Below are 25,773 nucleotides of genomic sequence, written 5' to 3' on the forward strand. Positions count from 1 at the left end.
TAACCCCCTCATCATCATCATCATCGTGCTGCTGTCAACTCCCCAATGGTTTAAAATACGTGGCGGCCCTCGCACTGGATGATGTCTCATCGGCGAAAGTGCACCCCCCCCCCCCGCTGCCTCTGAAAATTAGTGAAGAACTCTGCTCTAGAGGGGTTCTTGGGGCCTACTCTTCCACATTGACCAAACATCTTTAAAAAGGTGGGAATACTCACGCTTCCCAATGATCTGCTGATTGACGCCGGTGAAAACATTTTCACTGCTGGGTGGACAGAGGCGGTTGGGCGTGCGAAGGGGGGGGGGGCATTTAATAAACTTGGGAGGGCATTGAATAAACTTGCCCCATCGTTTCAACTACCGCGCCTTCAAGAGATCGAACCGGCGACCTCTTGATTGCAAGTCCAATGCGCTAACCGTAAAGCAATTAGTCCCCTTCTTGGAAAAAAAATATATCTTCACGGAGCCTCTAAGAGGTTTTCCTGGAATTTATTTTTTTATTCGGGTGAAGGTGAGGGCTCTGGCTATTGGGGTCGCCATTCTCTTTAGCAGCTGAGTCGAAAGCGACCACGGTTTGTAGCCGTCGCACGCAAGTCCACTCCGCCGTGCACGCAAGACAAACAAACCCAGAGCGTCCGTGTGACCCCATGGACGCGCCCTCTGGGAAGTCATTCAGAACAAGGACCCATCGCTCGCCAACACGCCATAGCCCTCCCCACCCACCCCCTCTGCTGTGCCATTGCATCAGTTGTCAGCGGCAGATTGAAGGCAGGATTTCCTGAAAGTGTTAACTCGAGGGCACCTGGTTGGGCGCTCGTAATTACCTGGTCGACTGCGGTCACCCCCCCCTCCCCCCCCGCATTATCAGGCAGGGTCCTCCAGGAAGCAACCCCATTCTATCTATTGACAGAATGTATGCATTTTGAACTTCTTTCGCACCATACGTAGCCAACCTTGCTAATCGGAGGTGCAAAAAGTCACCTTTTATAAACTACTGAACTTTGTATTTTACCCGGTGAAGCTTACTGAGCTATGAAGCTTTTTCAGATGCCACCCGGCCACAAATGATAGCTCAACAAAGTGGCTCATCGCGTGGACATTTATCGAAGCCAAAATACTCTAAACAAGTGTTTGTATTTGGACTCACACCCCCGGCTGGGACACAAGCAAAGTCACGCTTCCGTGAGCGGTTCAAACTCATTTGCGAGCATTTATCAACTCGCTTAACGTGACGACGCTGCAAGTTCATTCATAGGGTTGGAACATACAAAGGTGTTACCGATGCCATTCGATCCACTGCTGGATGAAGGTTACGCCACACCATGTGCCCCGTGCGGGTTGTTTAACCGTACTGCATCGCCACGTGAGTCGGTGCGGGGGGCGTAGATGTTGGATCATAGTACAGTATAACAATTAATTATGCTGCACTGGCCTCTGCTGACAATGCACGATGGTTTGCTATCAACGCACCATCGTGCTGTGTTGACAAGATCCGATGAGATCAAGTGCGTTCGGGCCGATGTTACCAACTGTAATGACGTTTCAGTTAATTTACAGCCCTTTGTGCATTGTATGGGTCAATGGATACTGAGTGTTTATCGTTACATTGTATTTATTTCTTTGTACAGGATATTGAGTTGTTATTGTGTTTATAGATCTGTGAGCATTCACACGGAACTCGGTGAAGCTTTCCTGGATAAATAAATAATTACTCATTTTGTTTGCGGAATGTCATTTATTTCTCAATGTACCTAAAACTCACTCATTGTTTTCAATCAGCACAATTCTCAAAGGGCCTTTCACGTGGTTGGAGGAGAAACCCCTGAGAGAATAATAAAGATCACTTAAAATTTCGACTTTTTGCAATTAGCCATGTTGCGATGTGGCTCATTGCAAAACAACAGACACAAGGCTGACAATGCCACCACAGAGTAACAGGTTAAACACAATAAAATGTATTCTCCGGATTATAAGTCGCACTCTTCCCCCTCCTGTATTTTAAAGGAAAAGTCGGTGGTGTGACATAGTAATCCGGTAGGCGTGTGTGTCCAGATTTGTATGGGGAGCGGTAGTGCAACATTTATCGAACCGCGCGACAATCCCAAACCCACACCCCCGAGTTTGATTCCCCGCTCACGGCCACCACCACCAGTGACGATTATCTTGAGGTCTCAGCGTGGTAGTTTAACGGTTAGCGCGCTGCACTGTGAACTCGGCGAACCCTAGTCAACTCAGCCTCAAATTAGTACAACCTGCTCCGATGTGTAAACATCGTCACTGGGGAGACTAAGGTGGCCGGGTGTGGTTGCTGGCCAAACCACCCCATCGTGTGTCCTGCCGGCCTACATAGGTGCTCGCTAAAAGCACTTTTCCCAAAAGTCTCTTTCCCGGTACTAGGATGCGTCTTACTCTATTTGTGGATCTTTATTGGCACCGTGGCACGAGGCTTGGGGTGCGTCTTACTTTCCGAAGCGTCTTATCCGGAGATTGCATTAAACGCGAAGAAAAAAAAAAGCATTCAAAAGAAAAGGCATTGGGTAAACTGCATCCATTAATTTATTTCGTATTTATTGTAAAATGGTTTTGTATGAATAACGTCAGCACCAAAGCTACAAATAGCAGTCATTTAAAAATCGCTGAATGCAAAACACAAGGATAGCAACATTCGAACAATGTGTAATTATATCATAAATTAGCAACAGAAGCTGCTAAGTCTACGAGGGATTCTAAGGCTGGGTAATTGGTGATTAGATCATATTAAAATCTCGAGGGCCAGCCTCAGACAGGACACCTGTTTAGGTGTTTTGTACACAGGGCGTTCGCCAAAGTAAATATTTCTTAAAACTATTTCTGAAACGAGCATCTGGCCATACTGGCTTCCGCGCAGGATCCAGATCGTCCGATACAGGTTTGTACACATTTCTCCAGGCCATGTGCGAGATCCTAATGAGAACAACCAAACGTGGATTCAGAAGTCACTTGAGGAGGTCTCAGACACAGCTCTGCGATATCTCTTTCCGCAGGCCGTTCTCTTTGCACACGAAATCACACGGACCACTTATCCGTAATTCAACGCACATCTGTCTCACTTCGTCATCGTCACCATGACCAGTGCTCGATACACCTCTTAAGAACGCACATCCAATAATGATACCAGCGCACACTTCAAAAGTATTATATGTATTAATAAGAGGTACATTAGCTAAGCAGATATGTTCAAGATTCATGCATTCAGCGACACAAGGATCCAAGTCTGTCAAATTTAGACATTGTATGATGTGGGTTCACGTTCAGAGCATACTTTTTGTTGCCAACTTACACACTTGCGTCACCAAAGGCTCAGTTGCTAAAATTTGTATTACATATCCGCTGGGCTATATCAAGTAGGTTTTTTAACGTTTTATTTTGACTATATATCATAGATGGTTATTCCAGCATGAATATCCTTCCGTTTAGATTTATCAGTGCAATTATGGCCATAGCATATTTATCTCAGACATTTAAAGTGATTAGAAGTAATAATATTAAGTGCCACTTGCCATATCTAAATCTACTTCTTCGACAATGTGAAATGTCCAAGGATAAAGGTTTGAAGCTGTTGTGCAACACAGTTGGTGGCTTTGGAGCATTACCAAAACCATAAAACACTGGAATGAAATACTAAGCTCACTGCTAAATCAAGTTTTATAGTGGGTGGCAAATTATGCATATTCTGTACACTCAGCGGCTTGCACGTGAGGGTTGGTGGCTCACAAAGGGATCGTGACGTGCCCAACTGCAGGGCAGCAAAGTGTATAATGCAGTGCAGCAAGTAGGTTGACAACATGCTATGTGTAGCAGATTTTTTGTATTATTCCCTACACTGTGGGTGCTGACCACTCTGCCACCACTTTCAAGACACACACTCACGCGCGTTAATTTTGACAGCACAGCAATTCTTACTGACCACAAAACAGCACAGCAACTACCATGCGGTGAGGATTATTTGGACACCACAAAGGAATTTTAATAATACTTTGCGTGTTTTTATATATATATATACACAGAATGGAACATATCACATTAAAATGATGTATTTTGAGATGAATGTCTGTTTCCAATGAAAATAAATAAAAGTAAAATAATGTTGTGCCCTTTGTCAATCCGCTGCTGGATGAGGACCTTCACACGCCAGGCACATAGCTTGCCGGGGTTGTTTCACCATACTTCACCATGCTGGATAGTGCAGCTTGGTATTAGTTGGAGGAGGGGGAGCAGGACTATTTCAGATTTCACTTGTCACTAATGTTAGCAGCTGTGGCAGGTAATCCAACTCAGACCATGGGGTTAACAGTGCTGTACACTAACCACTGTGCCACCACTCCACCTCCAAAGAAAATGTTTAGCTGTAAGAATATATATTCAAAAAAATGGATAACATGCGTAAAAATAATTGTTGCTTAATAGTTTATTCTTAAATAAAAAGGTAAAATATGTTCGATAAAATATATTTATAAATGTCATGTGTTTCACTGAAAATAAATATTCTCAGGAACAAACAGTGGAGATCATAACAGCAGCAGTGCGTGTTCCCGTACGTTCAATACAAAACGAAGCAGGGCATTCCCGAACAAACACAAAATGCCCCAGCTACTTCACCCAAAGAAGGCAATGTTCTCGTATCCCCCATTATCGCCGTAAGAGAGAGAGAGAGAGAAAAAAATTCTCCCAACCGCACACAGCTTTAACCATAGGAGGCAGCATCAGTCCGTCGACCAACGCTGCCAGCAGTCGACAAAGCGGCAGCTGCTGTTGTTATTATCCCGGCAAGCATTCCCCGCTTTTAAGAACCAGAATAACAGCTGGGGCTGGCGTGAGATGGAGGAGGGAAGAGTGAGGAGGTTTTTGGGGTCAGAGGGCAGGACAGAAGTGTAGACACCAATTCCAGGCACCCTTACCTCTGCCCTTCTGACACCCCTTGGGCCTCTTACCTCTGACCTTTTGATCACGCGTCCTTTTGTATGCGCGTTTATAACGGCCCAGCCAAAAAAACACATTTTGGAAGTGTGTGTTTTTTTATTCGTAAAGCCTGGCCAAGCACTGCTTTACAGTGAACGTGTATTGCGTGCCGGGAAGCCACCTTACCCTCGCTGTGTCGTAAAACACACAAATGTTAACCGTGTACACCATGGATTGCACGTTTTGTTAAAAGTTCGAATGCTTGCTATGACGCAAAAAAAAAAAGTCGCCGTCTTAAAAATAAATAAAGCCGGGAAAGCTCAGAGAAGTGAAGAGCTACATGCACATTCTGCACAACCAATGCGGTGTATTTACCTTTGTGCGGGTTTAGTCGAAGGCATAACAGCAGATAATCTCAACGCAATAGAAAAATAGTCGCTAACCCATGACAGAGGTGTTCCAGTGGCAGCGATAAAGCGGATTTGCTGATCCAATTCATAGTCAGGACCTCGTAACGTAAATAATATGTGTGCACACGGAACACAAACAATAGAGACAAAGACCCCCGTATAGCCTTAGCAGACTGTTTGGAACAAGTGCTGTTAGCGAGCACATATATTAAGGCCTGCCGGCATGGTACACGAGGGGGTGGGTTGCCAGCTCTACGCCCGGGGGCCGCCTTTGTCTCCCCAGTGGTGATGTTTACACACCGCACTCGGTACTCATTTGAGGCCGAGTCGACCTTGGGGGCCCCAGCCCACTTCAGATGTTGGTCACCAAATGTTGGCTGCGAGAAGAATTAGAACTCGGGTTAGCCAGGTCTGTAGTGCAGTGCTCTGATCATTACATTAACTCTCCACACACACACTAAAATACACCACACTTACACACCCAATTCACTATGCTTGTACACAAATATACACATTCTCGGTGGGCTGTAGCTTAAGCAATTTTCCACATTGATGGCGCAGACATGCCAGCCGACAGGTCCGGTGCTGTAGCCAGGGCTTAACTTTTCACTGAATATTTTATACCTTGCTGGTACACTGGAACACGCGACATGTGCCTAGCAGCTACATCCATCGCGAGAGCTATACCGGATGCCGGATGCCGACTGTGGAAATATTTTCGAGGTCACTGACTGGGGTTTGCCACCTCCGTGGTACCAACAAACAGTAAGACGTATCATGCGCAGAGTACGCCACAGACGCCAGAAGAGGGCAGCACCACATGAAGATGCATTGTCTTGAGTGGTGTATTATAATTGTTATTACACAGCGGACAAACAGTGGGAATTTTAATGTCCCGGGCAGACCTATAGATTTCCGAAGATGGCTACAAATGTCTCTGGATTACAAGACGCACGTTTCCCCCTCTATGATTACGATACAAAGGTTGGGTGTGCATCTTACAATCCGGGTAGGTTCGTGCGACGAGATTTGTATCATTCTAATTGACACAAGTTAGGGATCCATACTTTCGGTAAAGTAACGTAGGTGAATTTTTTTTTATTAAATAAAAAAAGGAATAAAATATAAAAAATATAAATAATCAAACAATAATCAAAAAATCTAATCATAAATCAAAATTTGATTATTTCTATTTTTTATTTAATTAAATATTTTTTACCTACGTGACTTTACCGAAAGAACCAAAGATCCTTGCAGTCACGAAAACTTCAAATCTAGAACAGGTTAGGAGAGCGTGTGACTTAAGATCCAGAGAGTACGGCAACCTCAAGAAGGAGGTGAATCCGGGGGGAGCAAACACCCGGGCAGGTGGCAACCCCCTATCACCGACCGTGCCCAGCAGTGGACCGAAACGAAGAGCGGCCCCCGTGTTCCAGCGCGAGCGACGTCGGTTCCCCGCGTTGGCACGCCGTGCGTCGAGGTGGCGCGCGTTGTCGCGGTGCCGTGCGTCCCCGTGCGTTGGACCGCGAGCTCTCACGACGCTTCCACCGGGTGCCCGTTGCAGGTCTCCACGCCGCCCATCTCGATGTCCTCGTTCACGTACTTGTGGCGGTCGCCAAACTCGCTCCCGTCCTTCTCCTCGGCGTCCCTCGCCTCGAACAAGCCCGACACCCTCACCACCTGCCGGTTACGAGAGATAAACGACAATAAGCGACGGGCAAATACATTTTGGAGACTTTTTTTCTTGGTATTTTTTTTTGTATTACGGTTCGTGCGGAAGAGTAGGCCCTCGAGGGGTCCTTTCGAGCTCCCTGTGGTGGAGGCCCTTCCGCCAGCAGTGGCGCGAGGAAGCAAATGTTTTTTGTGAATAAGACAAAAAAAACTAAAGGTTTGGCTGTAGCCGAACGCAAAATAATACGTATTGCAGACTTTACGTGAAACAAAAAATTTCCGGCAACGTGCAATGAAAAAATGGAATCACAGGTTAGCCTTTCTGGGCCCACTTTCGTTTGGTTGGAACAGATCCAACAACAGGAGGAGCAGCATTGCTCATAGGCAGCAGTCAGGGGTGGTGCTAGGCACAAGCAAGCCAAGTAAATGCTGAGGGCCCCAGGCAGATTCAGAGGGCCCAGATTTCACAACAAATTAGGGGCGCATGACATTTCATCTCAAATTCAAAGCCTTATAAACATAGCAAGGTAATTAAAATTCAGCAGCTGATTGATCTCTCTCATCGCTATCTATGTAGTCTGAATCGCTCTCCTTCCCCTCTCAATAGCTCTCTATTTCTGTCCACATCGCTCTCACCTCACCACATCTCCATTGAAACCCCCCCCCCCCCCGCCCCCCGCGAGGCCTTTCTTTCCTAGCCCCTGGAAACGCAGCCGAAATAACCACGCGGAGCGCGAGGCCGCTTGGGGAGCCTCGTATATATTTAGGTGCGGCAACGGCGCTTGGCAGGGGAACGCGAGCGCCCGCGTCTTCGCAGCTAACAAGAAAAACATGTCGACTTGAGCAGGTCAAGTTGCTCAAGAGACGGACGGGACTCCGGCTAACAGCGGAGCGATAGCCGAGAGAGGGAAAGGGCACGATAAGGCGGGAGTTGGGGCGGGGGCGGTGGAGGGGGTATAGCGGAGCAGAGCGAAGCGCTTGGGTCAGCCCAACTGAGGCTAGCCGGCAAGGGAACGGTGCGGTCTTCCACAGGCGGCGGAAACAGAACGGATGATTGTGATCTCAAAAGATTAGGGCGAGTGACAATGAGGATGGTGATAATGATTAAGGTGGTGTTGGTAATGGTGATGATGGGAATGGTTGTGGTGATGGTGATGTTGCTGTTTTTTTCTGATGCCTGCTGTTGTAGCTCCTACAGCTGCTGATGATGATAACAACAATTACAAAAATGGTGATTGGGCGGCAGCTGCTGCTCTTGACGATGATGATGATGACTGGGGTGGTAGTATTGGTGGGGGTAATAGCGCTGGAGATGACGAGAATTGTGGTGGTGGTGGTGGTTTTGCAGCTGCTGCTACTGATCACGAACGACGGCATTGGTGCTGGTAAGTGGTGGGGCTGCTCGTGCTGGAGACGATGAGAATTGTGCTGTTGCTGCTGCTGCTGATTCCGCTGTTGCTGCTTCTGCTACTACTTTTGGCGCTGCTGCAGATGACAACAATGTACGTGTATGTAGAACTTCTTTCGCATGGTACATAGCCAACCGTGCTAATCAGAGGTGCGGGGGAAGGACAACAAAATCCAAAAACAAAAAGCAGCAACAAAGAAATGAGCTTTCAATCTAGACACAAAAAAAAAACGATGACGACAATCGCCAAATGTGGCGATCCGACACGAGGCTCGGCTCGGCAGCGCACAAAGCGAGCGATCAACGCCGCCGTGTCATCTCCGTAGCTCACCGTAAATATGGCGACGGCCGCCCCGGCACAGAACCCGACGAGCACATCGCTCCAGTGGTGCCGGTAGTCGGAGAGGCGCGACAGCCCCACGAACACGGCCACCAGCAGCAGCACGAACTGCAGCAGCGGACGGAGGATGCGTGCGCCGCGCCAGCGCAGGCGAGACTCCACGTACAGCTACGAGGGTGGCACGTGTCGCACACACACAGCACACTTCATTACACACATGGCACGTGTCACACACATCACATCGTTACACACGTGGCACAGTAAGGCACACAGCCGATGGAACATGCCAAGTGATAGACGAAGGCCACCAGCTGTTGCTGATGATGATGTACACGAACATGCACGGCCCTTGTGTGAATGCACTGTTGGATGAGGGGCGCTCTGTGCTAAATGCGGGTAATGAGTTCTTCAGTGCGGAATTCTGGGAAACATAGACGCTGGAGCATCATAGTACGGTACAACTTACGGACTTTGCTGCGGCTGCTTAGCACGCGCCCTACTTAGCATCTGAGATCTGATGAGACCGGATGTATTCTGCGGGATTTGGTCATCGGATTTTTGATGATGATATCACGTATGTTGTATGTTGAACTTCTTTCGCACCATACGTAGCCAACCACACTGTGGCAAAATCCGTTGTTGTGCTGCAATTCTGTTCTCCCACTTCTCTGCTCCCTGCTTTTGACCAACGTGCACTGACCGTCGTGGTAATGTGCGGTCAAATAACCCCCACGACCCGCAGGGTGGGGAGGCCCTCATCCAGCAGTGCACTGACAAAGGATTGGCCACGTACATAGGTAGCTTGAGCCAAACCTCAGAGTGCCTCTCCACGTCAATGAGCATCGCGCAACACTCATCTCATTTGGTGGCCGTGAGCCCAGTGGTGGAAATTTCGCATTTCTACCGATGACATGGGTCAGTTTAGATCTAGAGAATAACCACTGCTGCCTCTCTCCAAAGTGGTCCATATATTACCACCTTCCAGAGCCATGATGGGCTGTCAAGCAACCAACCGGGATTTTTTAAATGTATCTATGGCGCAGCCTTTACGCATGAATGCGAGTGAAGCTCTCTCCGAGACAGTGCCAGCGAGCTAGTTAGCAGTGATCACAGATCGCCGATTATGGTGAATGCCAGTAGGCGCCCAGGCCAATGCTATCCTGCTGTGGTGACTGGGTTACAGCATTGGCCTTCGCGCACACCCCGAGGCCCGTTTCTCTTAGTCACAGCTCGGCTTGGCTCTGGCTCAAGCGAGCCAGCTCAAAGCCATGCGCTTAACTTGAGATGGTCCCAGCCATGCCAGACCATGGCAGGTCTGCTTTCACGCGTCCTGGGAAGCAACTGAGCGGCTCAAGCCTGAGCCGTGCCGTGACTCAGAAGACACGGGCCCGAGACTCACCCCCTTACGCACCAGCGTGAGTCACGAGGAAGGGTGCGGACACCGGGATCGGGGCGCCTATCCTTCTGCATCAAGGTGGGCTCAAAATATGTTTTTCCTGCGTATCGTAAATATTTGAGCGTGTCCGTTCGCAGGCAGGGGAGGTCACTCAGACGCAAGGTCTGGGAAAACCCTCGAGACTCGGGCCAGCGTTGACGACACCGTCCTGCTTAGTGGAGCATGGCCAGAGATATGTGTCACCTCTTACTGAGGCTCAGCTTCCAATAAAACCTGAGAACCTGCTTTGGCGGTGCGCTAAGAATGTAGACGCTTACCCGCCGAAGGTTTTTAAAGTAGGCTATTTACAATGTTTTTTTGTTAATCGTAATCGTTGTCTGCGTAACTTAGGGCTCAATTAAAACCTGGCTGCAGGAGATTATAGTTTAGTTTGTTTGCGTAAATTAGTTGTATTCATTTGGCAAGCAGTTTTGTTTGCTTTTATTTTGAATGTTTGTTTTTAAAGTTAATTAAAGTTAACTCCCTTTGTTTTCTCGTTCTATGCACTTAAATAAAGAATGACGTAGATGTATGCGTTAAACACAGGCGTAATGTATTGAACACGTGTGTACTTTAGACCACTACCAACTCAATCCACTATTTCGGTATCTTGTTTATTATATGAACATCAAGTCGAAGTACTTTCCAGCCCTTTGTCAAATCAGTCATCCGGGGATTTAGACCGTATATTTTACCATACTGGTATGTGTGAGCTGATTAAGGGCGTGCCCAGGACTGGTTCAGATATAAGTCACCATTGTTATTAGTCATGGAAAGGATTCATACTCGGGTCACCGGGTTCATAGCGCAATGTGCTAACCATTTCATCCCTGCTCCGCACCGCGTGTTTTATATATATGTAGATATCCATTTGTAAAAATCACGAAATAAAGTATCGATTTACATTGAGATACATAGCATGGATGCACGGGTGTACATATATATAACATAAGTTTAAAATGCTATTTTATTTGATCCGATCTCAGCCAATGGTCCAAGCACTACTTACACGCCGTCCCAGGATATGTGCCAACCTCAACATCTGAGTATGTGTGGGAATTGTTGCCGTGTTAATTTTTTTTTCCTTTTCCGCAACAGGACGTTAGGGAGGGACGGGCGGAAGAGTGCCGGCGCGAGATGGCAGTGGGCAGAGGTTCCTCTCATTCATTTCTTTTCCGCAGCCTCATCGCACCGCACCGCCCGCCCGCCCGTGCCCCACCCATTTAGGGAGTTGTTTTAGCTGCCGTGCCAACGTTTAACAGGGGCACGGCCTCCTAAAACGACAACCGTAGAGTCGCGTGGGTTCGAATGCGATGCAACCGGGTCCCTCTCAAGGGGGGCTCAGCCGCCCCGTCGCGTAACGTTCCACACGCATTGCCGTTAGCATTGCAGACTGAGAGGAAAGCGACGTCACGTATTTTGTGTAACCGGCCCACAGATGCCGCTCGCCCACTGGAAGTCGGCCGTAGAGCCGTCAACGGAACTCCGGGGTACGCTACATGCAGGTCTGCGACAAAACGGTGGTGGCTTGGGGAGCCCTTCAGCTAACAGTTTGCAGATCACGGTTGATAAATGACACTGCAGGAATTTAAGAGGTCATCCAATGGAAAAAAAAAGATCACCTGCCTGCCATGGGAATGTGGAATTTCCACCAATGGCTGTGGGTTTTCCCCCCGATTCTCGTTTTTGCATGCGGAGACGTTTGAGTCAGACTTTGCCTGGCAGTTTTGTAATTGTGAGTGTTCCACGGCTAGCAGAATAGTGTCACGTGGCCACATTGCAGCACGGGGGAAAGCTTTCGCTGGGGGGGGGTGGTGGCGGGAGTGGGGCGATCGGGGGTGTTCCCCTCGGCAATGCTCTAGCAGGGCATCGGAATGGATGACGTGAGATGAGAGATGTGATACGAGAAGCCTTTGGAGTTGCCGAGGCGTTTAAGCGTTGCTTTCGGTGTAAATCCATGTCACGGTGAGTGTGCGAATATTTGCGATACTCACAGCCAGAAACACCATGGTGTACATAGAGAAGGAAGCGTGGCCAGAGTAGAAGGATTTTCTGCGAGTTGAAAATAAACAGGCAAGCGTAAAACAGAAAATAAACAAATGTACGTTTAACTTATTTCGCACCGTGCTAGCCAACCGTGCTATCTGTCTAAAGCTTGATGGTGATCGTTTGTCTAAACAAACCTTTGCAGATAATGCTCAAAGTAATTAACATAAAGATTAATGTATAGGCTTAATTTATTGTAAAGCATATTCTTAGTTTTTTCGGTAAAGTCACGTTGAAGAGAAACAACAAAATAACAAAATATATATAAAACAATAAAAAATTCTCACGACGTTTCGACCATAACTCAAACGGTCATCATCAGGTGTGTCGGTTTGCATAAATTTATTTTGAAAACGGCATATTTATTTATATATATAAAAATAACGTTTGCGTCACGCGCAACGATTGGCTGTTTGCCAGGACTAGTCCATCTATTTTTTGAAAAGAGGAGGGGGGAGACGAAATTTGTTTTTATGTATGCTGTCTGAAAGCCACTGTAAGCGTGAACAATCAATCAAGAACTGAAATGATTTATCAAATCTTTCCAATGATTGCTAAGATAGAATCCATCTTCTCGGTTGAAATTGTCTCTGTGTTTGTATATGTGGATAGCCTCATGAACGAATCTCTCATGGAAGCCAGATGGCTTACAAAGAACCTCCGTCTTGGAAAAGTCAATGGCATGTGAGCCTACTGAATTAGAACAATGATCTGCTACGGCCGAGGTGTTGGTCCTACCGTGTTTAAGGTCTGCTTTATGTTCACGAATGCGGTCCGAGATATGGCGTTTGGTTTCTCCAATGTAACTACTACCACAGAGGCAACTTAGTTTGTAGACACCAGGGTATTGTATGTCCGGAATCACATCTTTTACAGACGGAACCAGATCACGGATTTTATGTAATGTGTTGAAACGGACCTGGATCTTGTGTTTATTCAAGATTTTGGAGATCTTTTTTGTGATCCCAGCAATGTAGGGTAAAGTGATGGTTTTGAAAGGCTCCTCAAGAGGGTTCTTCTTCATGGTTTGAGTGATAGCTTTGCGGATTGTATAGTCGGAGTAACCATTAGCCCTAAGAGCTTGGTGTACGTGCTTGAGTTCACTGCTTATGTGTTCCTGGTCGGATATGCATTGGGCTCTATGATACAGAGTCTTGATGAGAGAATTCTTCTGTGATGGATGGTGGTGGGAATCCGGTTTCAGATAAGCATCCGTATGGGTAGCTTTCCTGTAGACAGAGTGGCTCATTGAACCATCAGGTCTCTTTTTAATTAGGACATCCAAAAAAGGTATCTTGCCATCTATTTCGACTTCCATGGTAAATCTGATGGCTGGGTGTATGGAATTGATGTGGTCGAAGAATTGGTCTAGAGCAGGCCGGCCATGTGGCCAGATGACAAAAGTGTCATCCACGTACCTCTTCCATAAGGTTGGGCGCAGAGTGGCAGTCTGGATGGCGTCAGTCTCAAATTTCTCCATGAAAATGTTAGCTATAACTGGAGAAAGGGGGGAGCCCATTGGGGTGCCCTCAGTTTGTTTGTAGAAAGTTCCATTCCAAGTGAAGTATGTATTGGTTAAACAGTGTCTCACCAGGGGGGGTACCTCAGTGTTTAGTCCTTGATGAACCAAGTCTTCAATGATTGCAATGGTGTCAGGTACAGGAACCTTGGTGAATAAGGAAACTACATCAAAACTGACAAGCAGGTCGTCTGGGGACAGGGAAATACCCTTGATTGTTGATACCAGGTGAGTAGAATTTTGTACCGCAGAGGTGGTCTTTCCAGTTTCCTTATTCACCAAGGTTCCTGTACCTGACACCATTGCAATCATTGAAGACTTGGTTCATCAAGGACTAAACACTGAGGTACCCCCCCTGGTGAGACACTGTTTAACCAATACATACTTCACTTGGAATGGAACTTTCTACAAACAAACTGAGGGCACCCCAATGGGCTCCCCCCTTTCTCCAGTTATAGCTAACATTTTCATGGAGAAATTTGAGACTGACGCCATCCAGACTGCCACTCTGCGCCCAACCTTATGGAAGAGGTACGTGGATGACACTTTTGTCATCTGGCCACATGGCCGGCCTGCTCTAGACCAATTCTTCGACCACATCAATTCCATACACCCAGCCATCAGATTTACCATGGAAGTCGAAATAGATGGCAAGATACCTTTTTTGGATGTCCTAATTAAAAAGAGACCTGATGGTTCAATGAGCCACTCTGTCTACAGGAAAGCTACCCATACGGATGCTTATCTGAAACCGGATTCCCACCACCATCCATCACAGAAGAATTCTCTCATCAAGACTCTGTATCATAGAGCCCAATGCATATCCGACCAGGAACACATAAGCAGTGAACTCAAGCACGTACACCAAGCTCTTAGGGCTAATGGTTACTCCGACTATACAATCCGCAAAGCTATCACTCAAACCATGAAGAAGAACCCTCTTGAGGAGCCTTTCAAAACCATCACTTTACCCTACATTGCTGGGATCACAAAAAAGATCTCCAAAATCTTGAATAAACACAAGATCCAGGTCCGTTTCAACACATTACATAAAATCCGTGATCTGGTTCCGTCTGTAAAAGATGTGATTCCGGACATACAATACCCTGGTGTCTACAAACTAAGTTGCCTCTGTGGTAGTAGTTACATTGGAGAAACCAAACGCCATATCTCGGACCGCATTCGTGAACATAAAGCAGACCTTAAACACGGTAGGACCAACACCTCGGCCGTAGCAGATCATTGTTCTAATTCAGTAGGCTCACATGCCATTGACTTTTCCAAGACGGAGGTTCTTTGTAAGCCATCTGGCTTCCATGAGAGATTCGTTCATGAGGCTATCCACATATACAAACACAGAGACAATTTCAACCGAGAAGATGGATTCTATCTTAGCAATCATTGGAAAGATTTGATAAATCATTTCAGTTCTTGATTGATTGTTCACGCTTACAGTGGCTTTCAGACAGCATACATAAAAACAAATTTCGTCTCCCCCCTCCTCTTTTCAAAAAATAGATGGACTAGTCCTGGCAAACAGCCAATCGTTGCGCGTGACGCAAACGTTATTTTTATATATATAAATAAATAAATATGCCGTTTTCAAAATAAATTTATGCAAACCGACACACCTGATGATGACCGTTTGAGTTATGGTCGAAACGTCGTGAGAATTTTTTATTGTTTTATATATATTTTGTTATTTTGTTGTTTCTCTTCAACGTGACTTTACCGAAAAAACTAAGAATATGAATTACTGCAGTCACGAAAGCTTTAAATCAAAATTTATTGTAAAGCAGTTATAAATGTTATATGTATCCCAATGTCCATTTTAAAATATTTTCAAAGCTAAGCTTTTCGTGTGCACTGTGCTCATATTTACCCTACGTTAATAAATACAAACAATTCCTCATACACAGGATAGAATATATTAGCTCTGCAAAACTATTACGTCAGGAAATTCTCACTGAGTCTCAAGACTATTTTTCAGGAGGGTCGTGACACAATGGGCCGCTTGGCCAACTGCATCAACGAGGATTTTTTTTGTTTGGCTTCACATGGGACCAATCCGGAGAGAAAACCCCTACTCACACGACGAGGTGACACACTCAAGCCTCCACACAGATGGATTTACTCAACAGCGATTGGACAATATCTGCTTGCACATCAAACCCACTACTGCCGCGTTACCATCTACTGGCCATGTGGAACCCTCACACAGCCCAAGCCTACAACACCTGTTAATCCTAAGCAGTTTCCCATAGCGTTCGTCTTGGCTTCTGGTGCCTGTCAACATCGGGCACACTCAGGGCGCTTTAATCGCAGGCACACACGAACGTACACAAAAAAACCCACTTGGGGCAAAACATTGCGGTGAGTCAATCGCCAATTCACTTGGGATGGGGTAAAGTGTGGGTGACCTCACCGTGATGCAATCCAGCTCTGTTAATGTAGCGCTTGGGGTCAAGGGCTCGTGGGTCACATATCTGTGAAACTCCCATGCCCCCTGGGCTGTGATTGTGAACAGGAGATAGATATGGTCCACTCAGCGCGGATTTGGTCTGTCCGCAGACTCAATGTATCTGTGGCGGAGATCTCTGTGGCCCTTTCTGGTATGTGTGGTGCGATTCTCCTCGGGTGTGCGTCGGGTTTTCTCCCACATGAAGCCGAACTCTCGAACTCTCGCTTTTGCAAATGGCCAAACGTCCCATTGCTGGGCCCTCTAGGAGCAGAGAGACTTGTGACTCGAACTTTCCTGGCTTAAGAGCACAGATAATTACTGCATGAGGGATGGTGACAACTTTTGGAGACCTTCATCCAGCGGTGATTAGCTCAAGAATAATGATTATATTATTATTATCATTAACAAATTAATAACAAATCATTTCCTGGAAAGAGGGGGGCCCTTTGCTTTGCACTGGAATGATGGCATTTGACTCGCATTCACACGCACGGGCACATTCCACACATCTGGCCTCCAAATGGCAACTTTCACATTTTCCTACCCCAAAATAATAACACTCCCTTACAAGAAAAATCTCATTAATGTTCGAATTGTGAGCATTGCCAATGATCGCAGCGCAACGCATTCGACATTGTTTCTTTTGAGCGTGACAATATTTGAAATTTGAAAATATTTAAGCAATGCTGGCCCTGGAAACGTGACTGCTCACACCCACTTTGGAGGACCGCAGCCAACCTCAACAGCAGAGGTTTCATGTGATTCCAGGTTCCCATACACACAAAGACATAGACAAAGAACCCCCCTATATCCTTAACAGACTGTTGGGCAACTGCTGTTTGCGAACACCTACGAAGGCCGACACGGCACACGAGGGGGTGGATGGACATCACCACGCCCGGCCGCCTTTGTCTCCCCAGTGGCGATGTTTACACACCACACCAGGTACTCATTTGACGCTGACTAGATTTAGGGGAGGCCCATGACCGTTTCAGATAATCGGCACTAGTGTTGGCCGTGAGCGGGAATCGAACTCGGGTCACCGGGTTTGTAGGGCTGCGCGCTAACCGCTACAGGGCTGATGATGCCGACCTCACTAAGCCCTGCCCATCATCTCCCCCACTCAGCGGCACGCGTTGTGGAACATAGCTGATTCTTGTCACCCGTCCATCTTCGTGCAATCCCATCATTTGCATTATTGAAACGATGGCTGGTTAAGAGTAATCGATTGTTTAAATAATTTCTGATGACCCAACTCCCAAGTATTTTGCGACGCAGTTCCCCTACTCTAAACGCCCGCCGTCGACGATGGCCGTACCTGGCCTCGGCGATGACGGCCGGGTCCCCCGTGCACACGTCCCTCGTGATGTAGCCCTCGGAGCAGTTGTAGAGCGCGCGGTCGGGCTTGCACACGTCCAGGAAGTGCGGCCGCAGCCGGCCCACCGAGAACTTGGCGACGTCCGTGAGCGACTGGTTGACGGCGCAGCCGAAGAGGAAGGCGCCCAGCGTGCGGTAGAGAGCGCCGGGCAGCGAGCCGCCCCTCTTCAGCACGGGGGGGCAGCGGTGGCCCAGGCAGCAGGCGGCGCACAGCTCGCCCCCGATCACCTGCGCGGGGAGGACGAGGACGACGAGGTGGAGGACGAGAATTATTGGCGGAGGCGAGGAGGGTGGAGGGGGAATCATGATGAGTGGGTGGACGAGATGGAGGAACAGGAGAAAAGATGGTGACGATAAGGAGGAGGAGGAAGAACAGCTCGCCCCCAATCACCTGTGCGTGACGGTACGTAGACTGATTACCGCGTGGCCGTAAATGAACTGTAGTTACCGCGTGGCGGTACGTGAACCGTGGTTACCATTCATGTGAAGTGGCAGCTATACAAAGAGGTTCATCCCCACCCCATGTACATTGCCAATCCACTACTGGATGAAGGCCTCGTCATGCCTCAATCGTGGTTGGTTGACCGTACGTCACCACTTATAACATACAAAATTTTATTTCAATAATGTTTTCGATTGCGATGAGTGTCTGTTACCATAAAAACATAAAAAGGAAAATATTTGTGTCGCCCTTTGACAGTCCACTGCTGGATGAGCACCTCTCCACGCCTGCACAGGTCATGGGGGTTGTTTGACGAGACTTCACCATGCTGAAGAGTGCAGATTGGTGATCGGAAAGAAGAAGCCTAGGGCCCAGTCTAGATATCACTCGCCAATGGTATTAGTTATGGCCGGGAGGAATCAAACGCACGCGTCTGGTTTTAGAGTGCGATGCGCTGACCAGTGCGCCACCGCTCCACTGCAAAGTATCCAAAACGTCCGTCTTTAAACTGTGGAACTGCCCCCCAATGTATATATGTACGTTGAACTTATTTCGCACCGTACGTAGCCAACTGTGCTCATCGGCGGTTTGGACGGGGCGAGGGAAGGACAACAGCGTGGTGTGTGCTGGTTCACGCGGATGGAGAGCCATGGGTCGCCGACAGCCAACGTCACATCTGGTGCAGTGGAAACCGACGGGCAGCTCTCACCATAAAGAGTTTCCCCAGCAGCCCTGGGCCACGGCGATCATCCCATACCCATGTGCCACTATCCAATGACCTCCCGCTTGCCCCCCCTTCCCCCCCCCCCCCCCCCCAATGCCGGCTGCAGATTTTTTTTTGGCAACACACACGCTGCCCCACATCCAATTTTAGATTCGTCTTGGTCACCAAATTTTAAATTGGTCTGGTTCCCACAGCTGCCTCCTGGTATCTACAGGTGCACCGCAGAGAGCTCACTCGATCGCAATGCACCACAGCAGCAGAATTGAGATGTCTGCAAGTTGCAGGGTGGGGGGGGGGTCCCGTTCACCTCTCAATCTCGAAACACGTAAACGGCTCAGTGTTGATTTTATTTAGAGAGACGTGGCGCCATTGTTTTTAAAGACATCGTACTCACCGCAGGGAACTGTAGCGACACGACCACGCTCTACGGTAGCTGGCACCAAACCGCGCGACACGCCCTCCCGCATTGCCTTGTGGGAGCCTCGGTACCGATAAAGTTATTTTATTAGAGTTTTTATTTCGGCTTCGTAACGGTGACGTACGCCTACCATCATCGGGAAGGGAAAGGGTTAAATTCCACACACCCCCCCCGCCTGCGGGTGCTGTTGTACGTCGACACAAACATGTGTAGGCCGTACCGAGCTGCTATGACACAGAGGGTGTGTGCAGGGTCTGGTCTGATTAAATGTTTATAGCGGCCCAGGGTACCAACGGCAAGAACATTTGAAAGAAGTGTTCTTGCCGTTGGTTTTCACACCTGATGATGACTGCTTGTGTTGCAGTCGAAACGTCGTGAGAATTTTATTGTTTTATATATATTTTTTATTATTTTATTGTTTCCCTTCAACGTGACTTTACCGAAAGAACCATGAATATGAATCACTGCAGTCACGAAAGCTTTGAATCAAAAGATTACAATGTCGTCATGCAACTAACCGGTGGTAATTCACAAAGTGAAGCTCTACCGTTAATTACCATTTACCCATACGGTTTAACAGTGCTACAGTGTTGGATTTCGACCATTATTGAGGTGGCAGCGTGGTGCCGTGGTGACACCTCCACATCACATCAATCAGGCTCTGGGTTCTATTCCTGCTGTTCTGCATGGCTTTCCACCGGGTTTCTCCTGATTACCCCCATAACAAAAAAAACAACATACAATGTCAATCCCAGTTCAAATGTGCTCAACTTTGAAAAATTTACCCACAGTTTATTCACGTAGCAAATATCGCTCCCTGCTTGCAGGTTAACATCCGTCGCAGAGCCAGGTGCTGGGTCACCTTGTGCAGCACGGGGACAGCTGCCAATAAGGGGACCTGCACCCCGAGACGTTTCGCTACGTCACAAGGTCGCTCGCAATCACATGTTTTAGGGGTCGTTAATCCCACATCTTCTAAGACGTCCGACCAAGGTGGGGCTCTCTAGAAGTTCCTCGAGTGGAGGCTCTTCTGCCAGCAGGTGGCATGAGCAAGAAATTGCAGGGCTTCACCTTTTCCGTTTCGAAATATTTTTTTTTATGCGCCCCTTAAAATCCAAGTGCCCGGGCAGCAGCTCCCCAAAGCCACTGTGTTAATGCAGCCGTGGGTTCCACGTGTGTGCATGTGCGTGCGTCTGCGTGCGTGTGCGCGCGCTGCGTGGTGGTGTGCGTTTGTCCTCACAGTGGCCAGGGCGATTAGAAATCCCCCGGCGCTTAGTAGTCCGTCGGGCACCGTCTCGCTCTTCTCATATGGGTAGCTGATGCTCTCGTCGCCACAGAAGAATCCCCGCTGGAACGGGTGGAGAAGGTTCAGCTCCAGGGCCAAGAATGGCAGCGCGGCTGAGGGTGGGAGAAAAAAACTGTTGAGATTAAAATTAAATTAAAAAAAAAACCCCTCTCATAATCTCCAAAATTGGAGACTTTTTTTCTTTGCTTCGCCCCATCTAAAAGTGATCCACCAACCGAATGTTTCTAAATTGTTGTCTTGCAGCCACGTTCTACCACACCTCGCATAAAACATTCACTATATCAATAATAAATATATACGAATAATAATAACTGTGACACCAGAGAAATCCGAGTCGGTCAAAATATCTACATTATTTTCCTCGAATATGATAAAAAAATGAATATATACTGGATGCCCAAAAGAACAAACCACTCTTTGTTTTCAAGCACATAATCAGCCCGCGCATTTTCGCTGTTAAAGGTATCCACATTCGCTGTGGCATGGAGCGGAGTTTGAGAAGCTTTGCGTTCCCTTATACGTCGGGGGTTCTGCCGAGTGCCGCTCCCTCTCCCGAGACACACGTGGATCGGTTCGCTGTCAAAACTAAGGGCAGCAGAGGCTCACCGACATACCCACCTGCTGCTGTTGTTGTTTTTAACCATGGCTATTATTATCGTTGTTGTTGTTGTTTACTGTGCCCCAGTGGCACAGCGGATTTTACTTTTTCGAGGGGAGATATTCAAATTTGCGTCTCATGTTAAAAGCGAAAAAAGGGTTTCGCCGAGGAGGAAGAAGACGAGTGCAGGATGGGGGGAGGCCCGGTTTCCGAGACTGACAGAATCAGAATGTTAACTCATACTGGAGGAATCCGATGAGCTATAAAGCTCTCTTTTTCACAGATGTCCAGTAGGGGTACAGGGTCAGAACGTTACAACAAACAATACAAAAACATGATAGGAGTGCAAAGTATAGGAAACGTAAACAAATCACTCAAAAAATATATACAAACAAAACTAAACCATTGTTACTGTTACCAGATAAAGCCCACTGAGCTATGAGTTTATTTTTCAGAAGAGACCTGGCCACAAAATGATAGCTCAACGCCGCGGCTTATCATGCCCTCCACGAATCCTGTAACCGAGGGGAAGACCTAACACCAGATGGGGTTGGGAGACTGATCCGGCATATCTTGGGAGGCTACGTGTCTACTGTGCAGCAGCTGTGGGATCTGGGTAGTAGGGGAGTAATGGTCGGGAGCGAGGTGTGGTGACTTCAACAGGAGCCTCGGCCACCATGATGATGAAGTCATCGTCTCACGATGTACCTATGGCCCGAGACGATATCACACGGAATGCCGCCAATCTCTGTAAATCTCTGTAAATTTAAGTGACTAAGCAGGGTTGAGACCGAAGAGTGATTGGAGGGGTGGGCGCCGTGCCCCGTTAAAAACCAACAAAGTAATTCAGAATGACGGAAACACGCACTTCCCCCAAAACGAGGGTGGATTACTTGCCTTGACATCGGCAGGTTTAACTCACGTGAGAAACCACGATCAAACAATGGCAGACCACCACTGTTGGCTGTTTTACTGCACACAAGAGTCTTTATCTTTGTACCATTAATCATTGACCACATCCTCGAGATGTTGCCATATTCAGGCATCTTATTAACCGTAAACAAAAACAGTCAGGGAGGGTGGCTTTGGGGCAGGACGCGTCGCTAGACGGCCCACCACCATCATCGATGCGTCACAGCAACGGGGAAAACAGCGACGGCGATCATCGCTCTGCTCCTGCTGATGCTTACGATGATCAACCCTCCGTGCACCCACGGCCCCATCCCCACTCGCTTAATTGCTGGGCAGTGAGGACGAAGAAAAAAAAGTTGTTCAGTAGCTTGTTGCCACCTCAGTCCACAGCTTGCGTTCAGAAATAGCTACGGGCAACCGCGGTGCCCTCAAACACTCGCACAAAAACAATGATTCGGGAATGGCGGGGGGGGGGGTGTAAACAGCCAAAGAGGGGGGGAGAAGGGGGCTTGCTTTTTCATTACAAAACCCAGTGCCCATCTATATCTCAGCTGTGTTGACAGTGCAGTTTGGACTCTTTCCCTCGCCCTGTTTTCCTCTTCTCCCGTACAACCGAGCAGCAAGCTGCCGGTGTTTGTGCGTACGAAACGTGTGTGTGTGTGTCAGTCAGTGTGTGTGTGTCAGTGTGTGTGTGTGTCTGTGTGTGTGTGTCAGTGTGTGTGTCTGTGTGTGTGTGTCAGTGTGTGTGTGTCAGTGTGTGTGTGTCAGTGTGTGCGGCAAAACAACCCCCTACCTCCTCGCGGTGCCGGACGGGCAACTCTGTCGTGGACAGTGCTGTGGGGGGAGTTCCAATTTTGATTGGCTCCTCCCCTCATGGCATATGTGTCCACCACAGGGGCTAAACGGGGGCTCTGGACGGGTGCGAGGGGCTGGTAACCCCTCCACCTTCAATTAATTACCACGAATTAAAGTTGTAACAACTAAGCTTGTGCCGGAGGCCCCGGGGGGCCAGGCGTCTATGACGTCTCCTGGCCAAACCCCAATTGGCGGAGCCAGGAGATTGAATACCTACCCTCGGGGCTACTCCAGAAACAACGAAAAGCCACTACGGGTGGCCACGTGGAATGTTCGAACGCTCACTGCAGAGGAGAGGCTGCCACTCCTCTGTCGGGAGCTGGACCGGTACCGCCTGGATCTATGCGGCATTCAGGAGGTCCGGTGGACCGGCTCTGGCTCCTGCCACCATGAGGGGTGGACAGTCCTCTACTCGGGGCAGCAGACTGCCAAACAACAGGGTGTGGGTCTTCTTTTGAACAAAAGAATGAAGGGGGCGTGGGAGCGTGGCGGTGAGGTGTGGGAAGCTGTAAGCCCCAGGCTACTTTGGGCTCGCCTTCCCATCAACCGGAGGCGAGGAATGGTGGTCGTGGTTACTTATGCCCCCACCGAAGATGAACATCCGTGGAGGGATGCAGGCAAAGCCGATGAGTCAGATGCCTTCTATGACCTCCTGTCACAGGTGCTGGCTAAAGTGGCCCCTCGGGATAGAGTCATCATGTTGGGTGACTTCAATGCCCGAGTTGGTCATGATACTGGCACCTGGTCTGGAGTGATTGGAGGGCATGGGCCAGATCAGCTCAATAACAATGGTAGGAGGCTGCTAGATTTTTGTGCAGCCCATGGGCTTGTAATTACCAACACGCTGTTCCGGCATCGGCGCATCCACACAACATCATGGATGCATGCCGGGTCCAAGCAAGAACATCTGCTGGACTACATAGTGACGGACCAGCGAATGCGAGCCCATGTCCTTGACACCAGGACCTACCGTGGAGCTGATCTGCCCTCTGACCATCGACTAGTCATCTGTAAGATGCGCCTGCCATTCTTCCACTCCGGTGGTGGGTGTACACCCAGGACCCCATTCCAACCTAAAGTGGCCTGGTCTCAGTTATCTGATGAAAGTTGCAAGCGAGAATTTCATCATCGCTTGCGGCTGGGATTGGCATCGTCCCCGACTCCTCCTGATGTCGAGGGTAAATGGGCGAGGTTTAGGACTGTGACTCATGCAGCTGCAATGGCTGCTTTGGGTACGCGGTCCAGACCTCCCCAGACACCCTGGATGACAGAGGAGTTGTTCAGGATGGTTGAGAAAAAGCGACAGGCCCACTGTCATCGGCTACAGAATCCCACGTCAGAGAATGAGGAGGCTTACCGCAGCCTTCGCTCGGAGGTTCGGAGAGCCGTGAGGCGCTGCAAGGATGGGTGGTGGTCGCGGGTTGCTGAGGAGATGGAGTCTGCCTCAGTGGCCCGTGATCACAAATCGCTATTTAACTCCATCAAAAAAGTAACCTGCAGCGCCACACCTATTACCATCATTAGGGGAAAAAACGGTGATCCAATTTCCGACCCCCAGGAACAGGTTCGCAGATTTGCTGAGCATTTCTGTGAGGTCCTGGGGGAGGGAAAATCCCACAGCCAGGAAAACATCGTGGCACAAAGTGAGGATGACCCTGCTGAGGCTGCGGTGCCTCAAATATTGGATGAAGTCATCCCCTGTGAGTGGCTGGCTGAGGTGCCATCTGCTGAGGAAGTATTGAAGGCGATCCGGAGTCTGAGACCAGGAAAGGCAGCGGGCAGAGATGATCTCCCAAGCGAAATGCTGAGGGAGGGTGGCGTTTGTGCACAGACTGCCCTATATGACATCATAACAACAGTCTGGACCACTGGACGGGTTCCGCAGGATTGGAAGGATGCCCTGGTGGTCCCCCTTTTTAAGAAGGGGGACCGCACAGACTGTAACAACTACAGGGGCATCTCACTCCTCAGTGTGCCGGGAAAGGTCCTGGCAAGGATTATTCAGCATCGCCTTGCCAGGCACGCTGAGGAGAGGCTTGCGGAGCCCCAATGCGGTTTCAGGAAAGGGCGGTCCTGCACAGATGCCATATTTTCTGTCCGTCTGCTACAGCAGAGGTGTAGGGAATTCCAACAAGACCTACATCTCTGCTTTATTGACCTGGTCAAGGCCTATGATACCATCAGTAGGCCTGGGCTCTGGGTCGTTCTTCGTGCTTTTGGAGTACCTGACCCTCTGCTCACGATCATTAAGGACCTTCATGATGGTGAGCGGGCCCGGGTAAAACTACGTGGCCGGGAGTCAGAGCCATTCCCTGTACACCTTGGGGTGCGACAGGGATGTCCTCTGGCTCCCACATTATTTAACATCTATTTTGACCACGTAGTTCGTGAAGCCTTCAATAGCTGTACCGGGGGAATCTCCATATGGTACAGATATAATGGGAGGCTAATCGATGCCCGGGTGCGGTCAAGGGATGGCTCCCTATTGCTCAACCACGTTATGTATGCTGATGACTTGGTAATAGCTGCTCAGTCAGAGGAGGAGTTGGAGACGCTGCTGCTGAGACTGGAGCGTGCCACTAAGAGGTGGGGCCTTACCATCAGCCCCACCAAAACTAAGCACCTGCCTGGGTATTTTGTACCATCGGACACTCCACCCCCACAACTCCCAATCGGTGATGGGGCAGTTGTGGAGAGAGTGGAGAGTTTCCCATACCTGGGCAGTGTGCTTATGACTGGCTCCAGTTTAACAGCAGAGGTCTCACTCCGAATCAGTCGAGCGGCAATATCTTTTCATCGGTTGCGTAACGCTGTGTGGAAGCTACCTGGTCTGTCGCTCCGCACTAAGCTTCAGGTCTTCTCGGCCACGGTCATTCCCTCCCTTCTCTACGCTTGCGAAACGTGGACCCCCCTGGT

At 48.6% G+C, this 25,773-nt stretch overlaps 1 protein-coding gene across 1 annotated transcript in view; it reads right to left on the reverse strand.

Moving 5' to 3' along the window:
* Positions 1-2,530: 2,530 nt before the first annotated feature.
* Positions 2,531-25,773, reverse strand: part of LOC116948915 (phospholipid phosphatase 3-like) — a 35,414-nt gene continuing 12,171 nt past the window's right edge. The window contains exons 2-6 of the mRNA XM_076071889.1: positions 20,427-20,584; positions 17,544-17,830; positions 12,194-12,251; positions 8,756-8,932; positions 2,531-7,025 (exon numbers count right to left, since the gene is read on the reverse strand). Of these exons, the coding sequence (XP_075928004.1) occupies positions 6,879-7,025; positions 8,756-8,932; positions 12,194-12,251; positions 17,544-17,830; positions 20,427-20,584 (827 nt within the window). The 3' untranslated portion in view covers positions 2,531-6,878. The remainder of the gene's footprint in view (positions 7,026-8,755; positions 8,933-12,193; positions 12,252-17,543; positions 17,831-20,426; positions 20,585-25,773) is intronic.

The sequence above is a fragment of the Petromyzon marinus genome, chromosome 35, assembly GCF_048934315.1.
Source record: "Petromyzon marinus isolate PM22_M1 ecotype Great Lakes invasive population chromosome 35, UKy_Petmar_22M1.pri1.0, whole genome shotgun sequence".
Taxonomy (NCBI): Eukaryota; Metazoa; Chordata; class Hyperoartia; order Petromyzontiformes; family Petromyzontidae; genus Petromyzon; species Petromyzon marinus.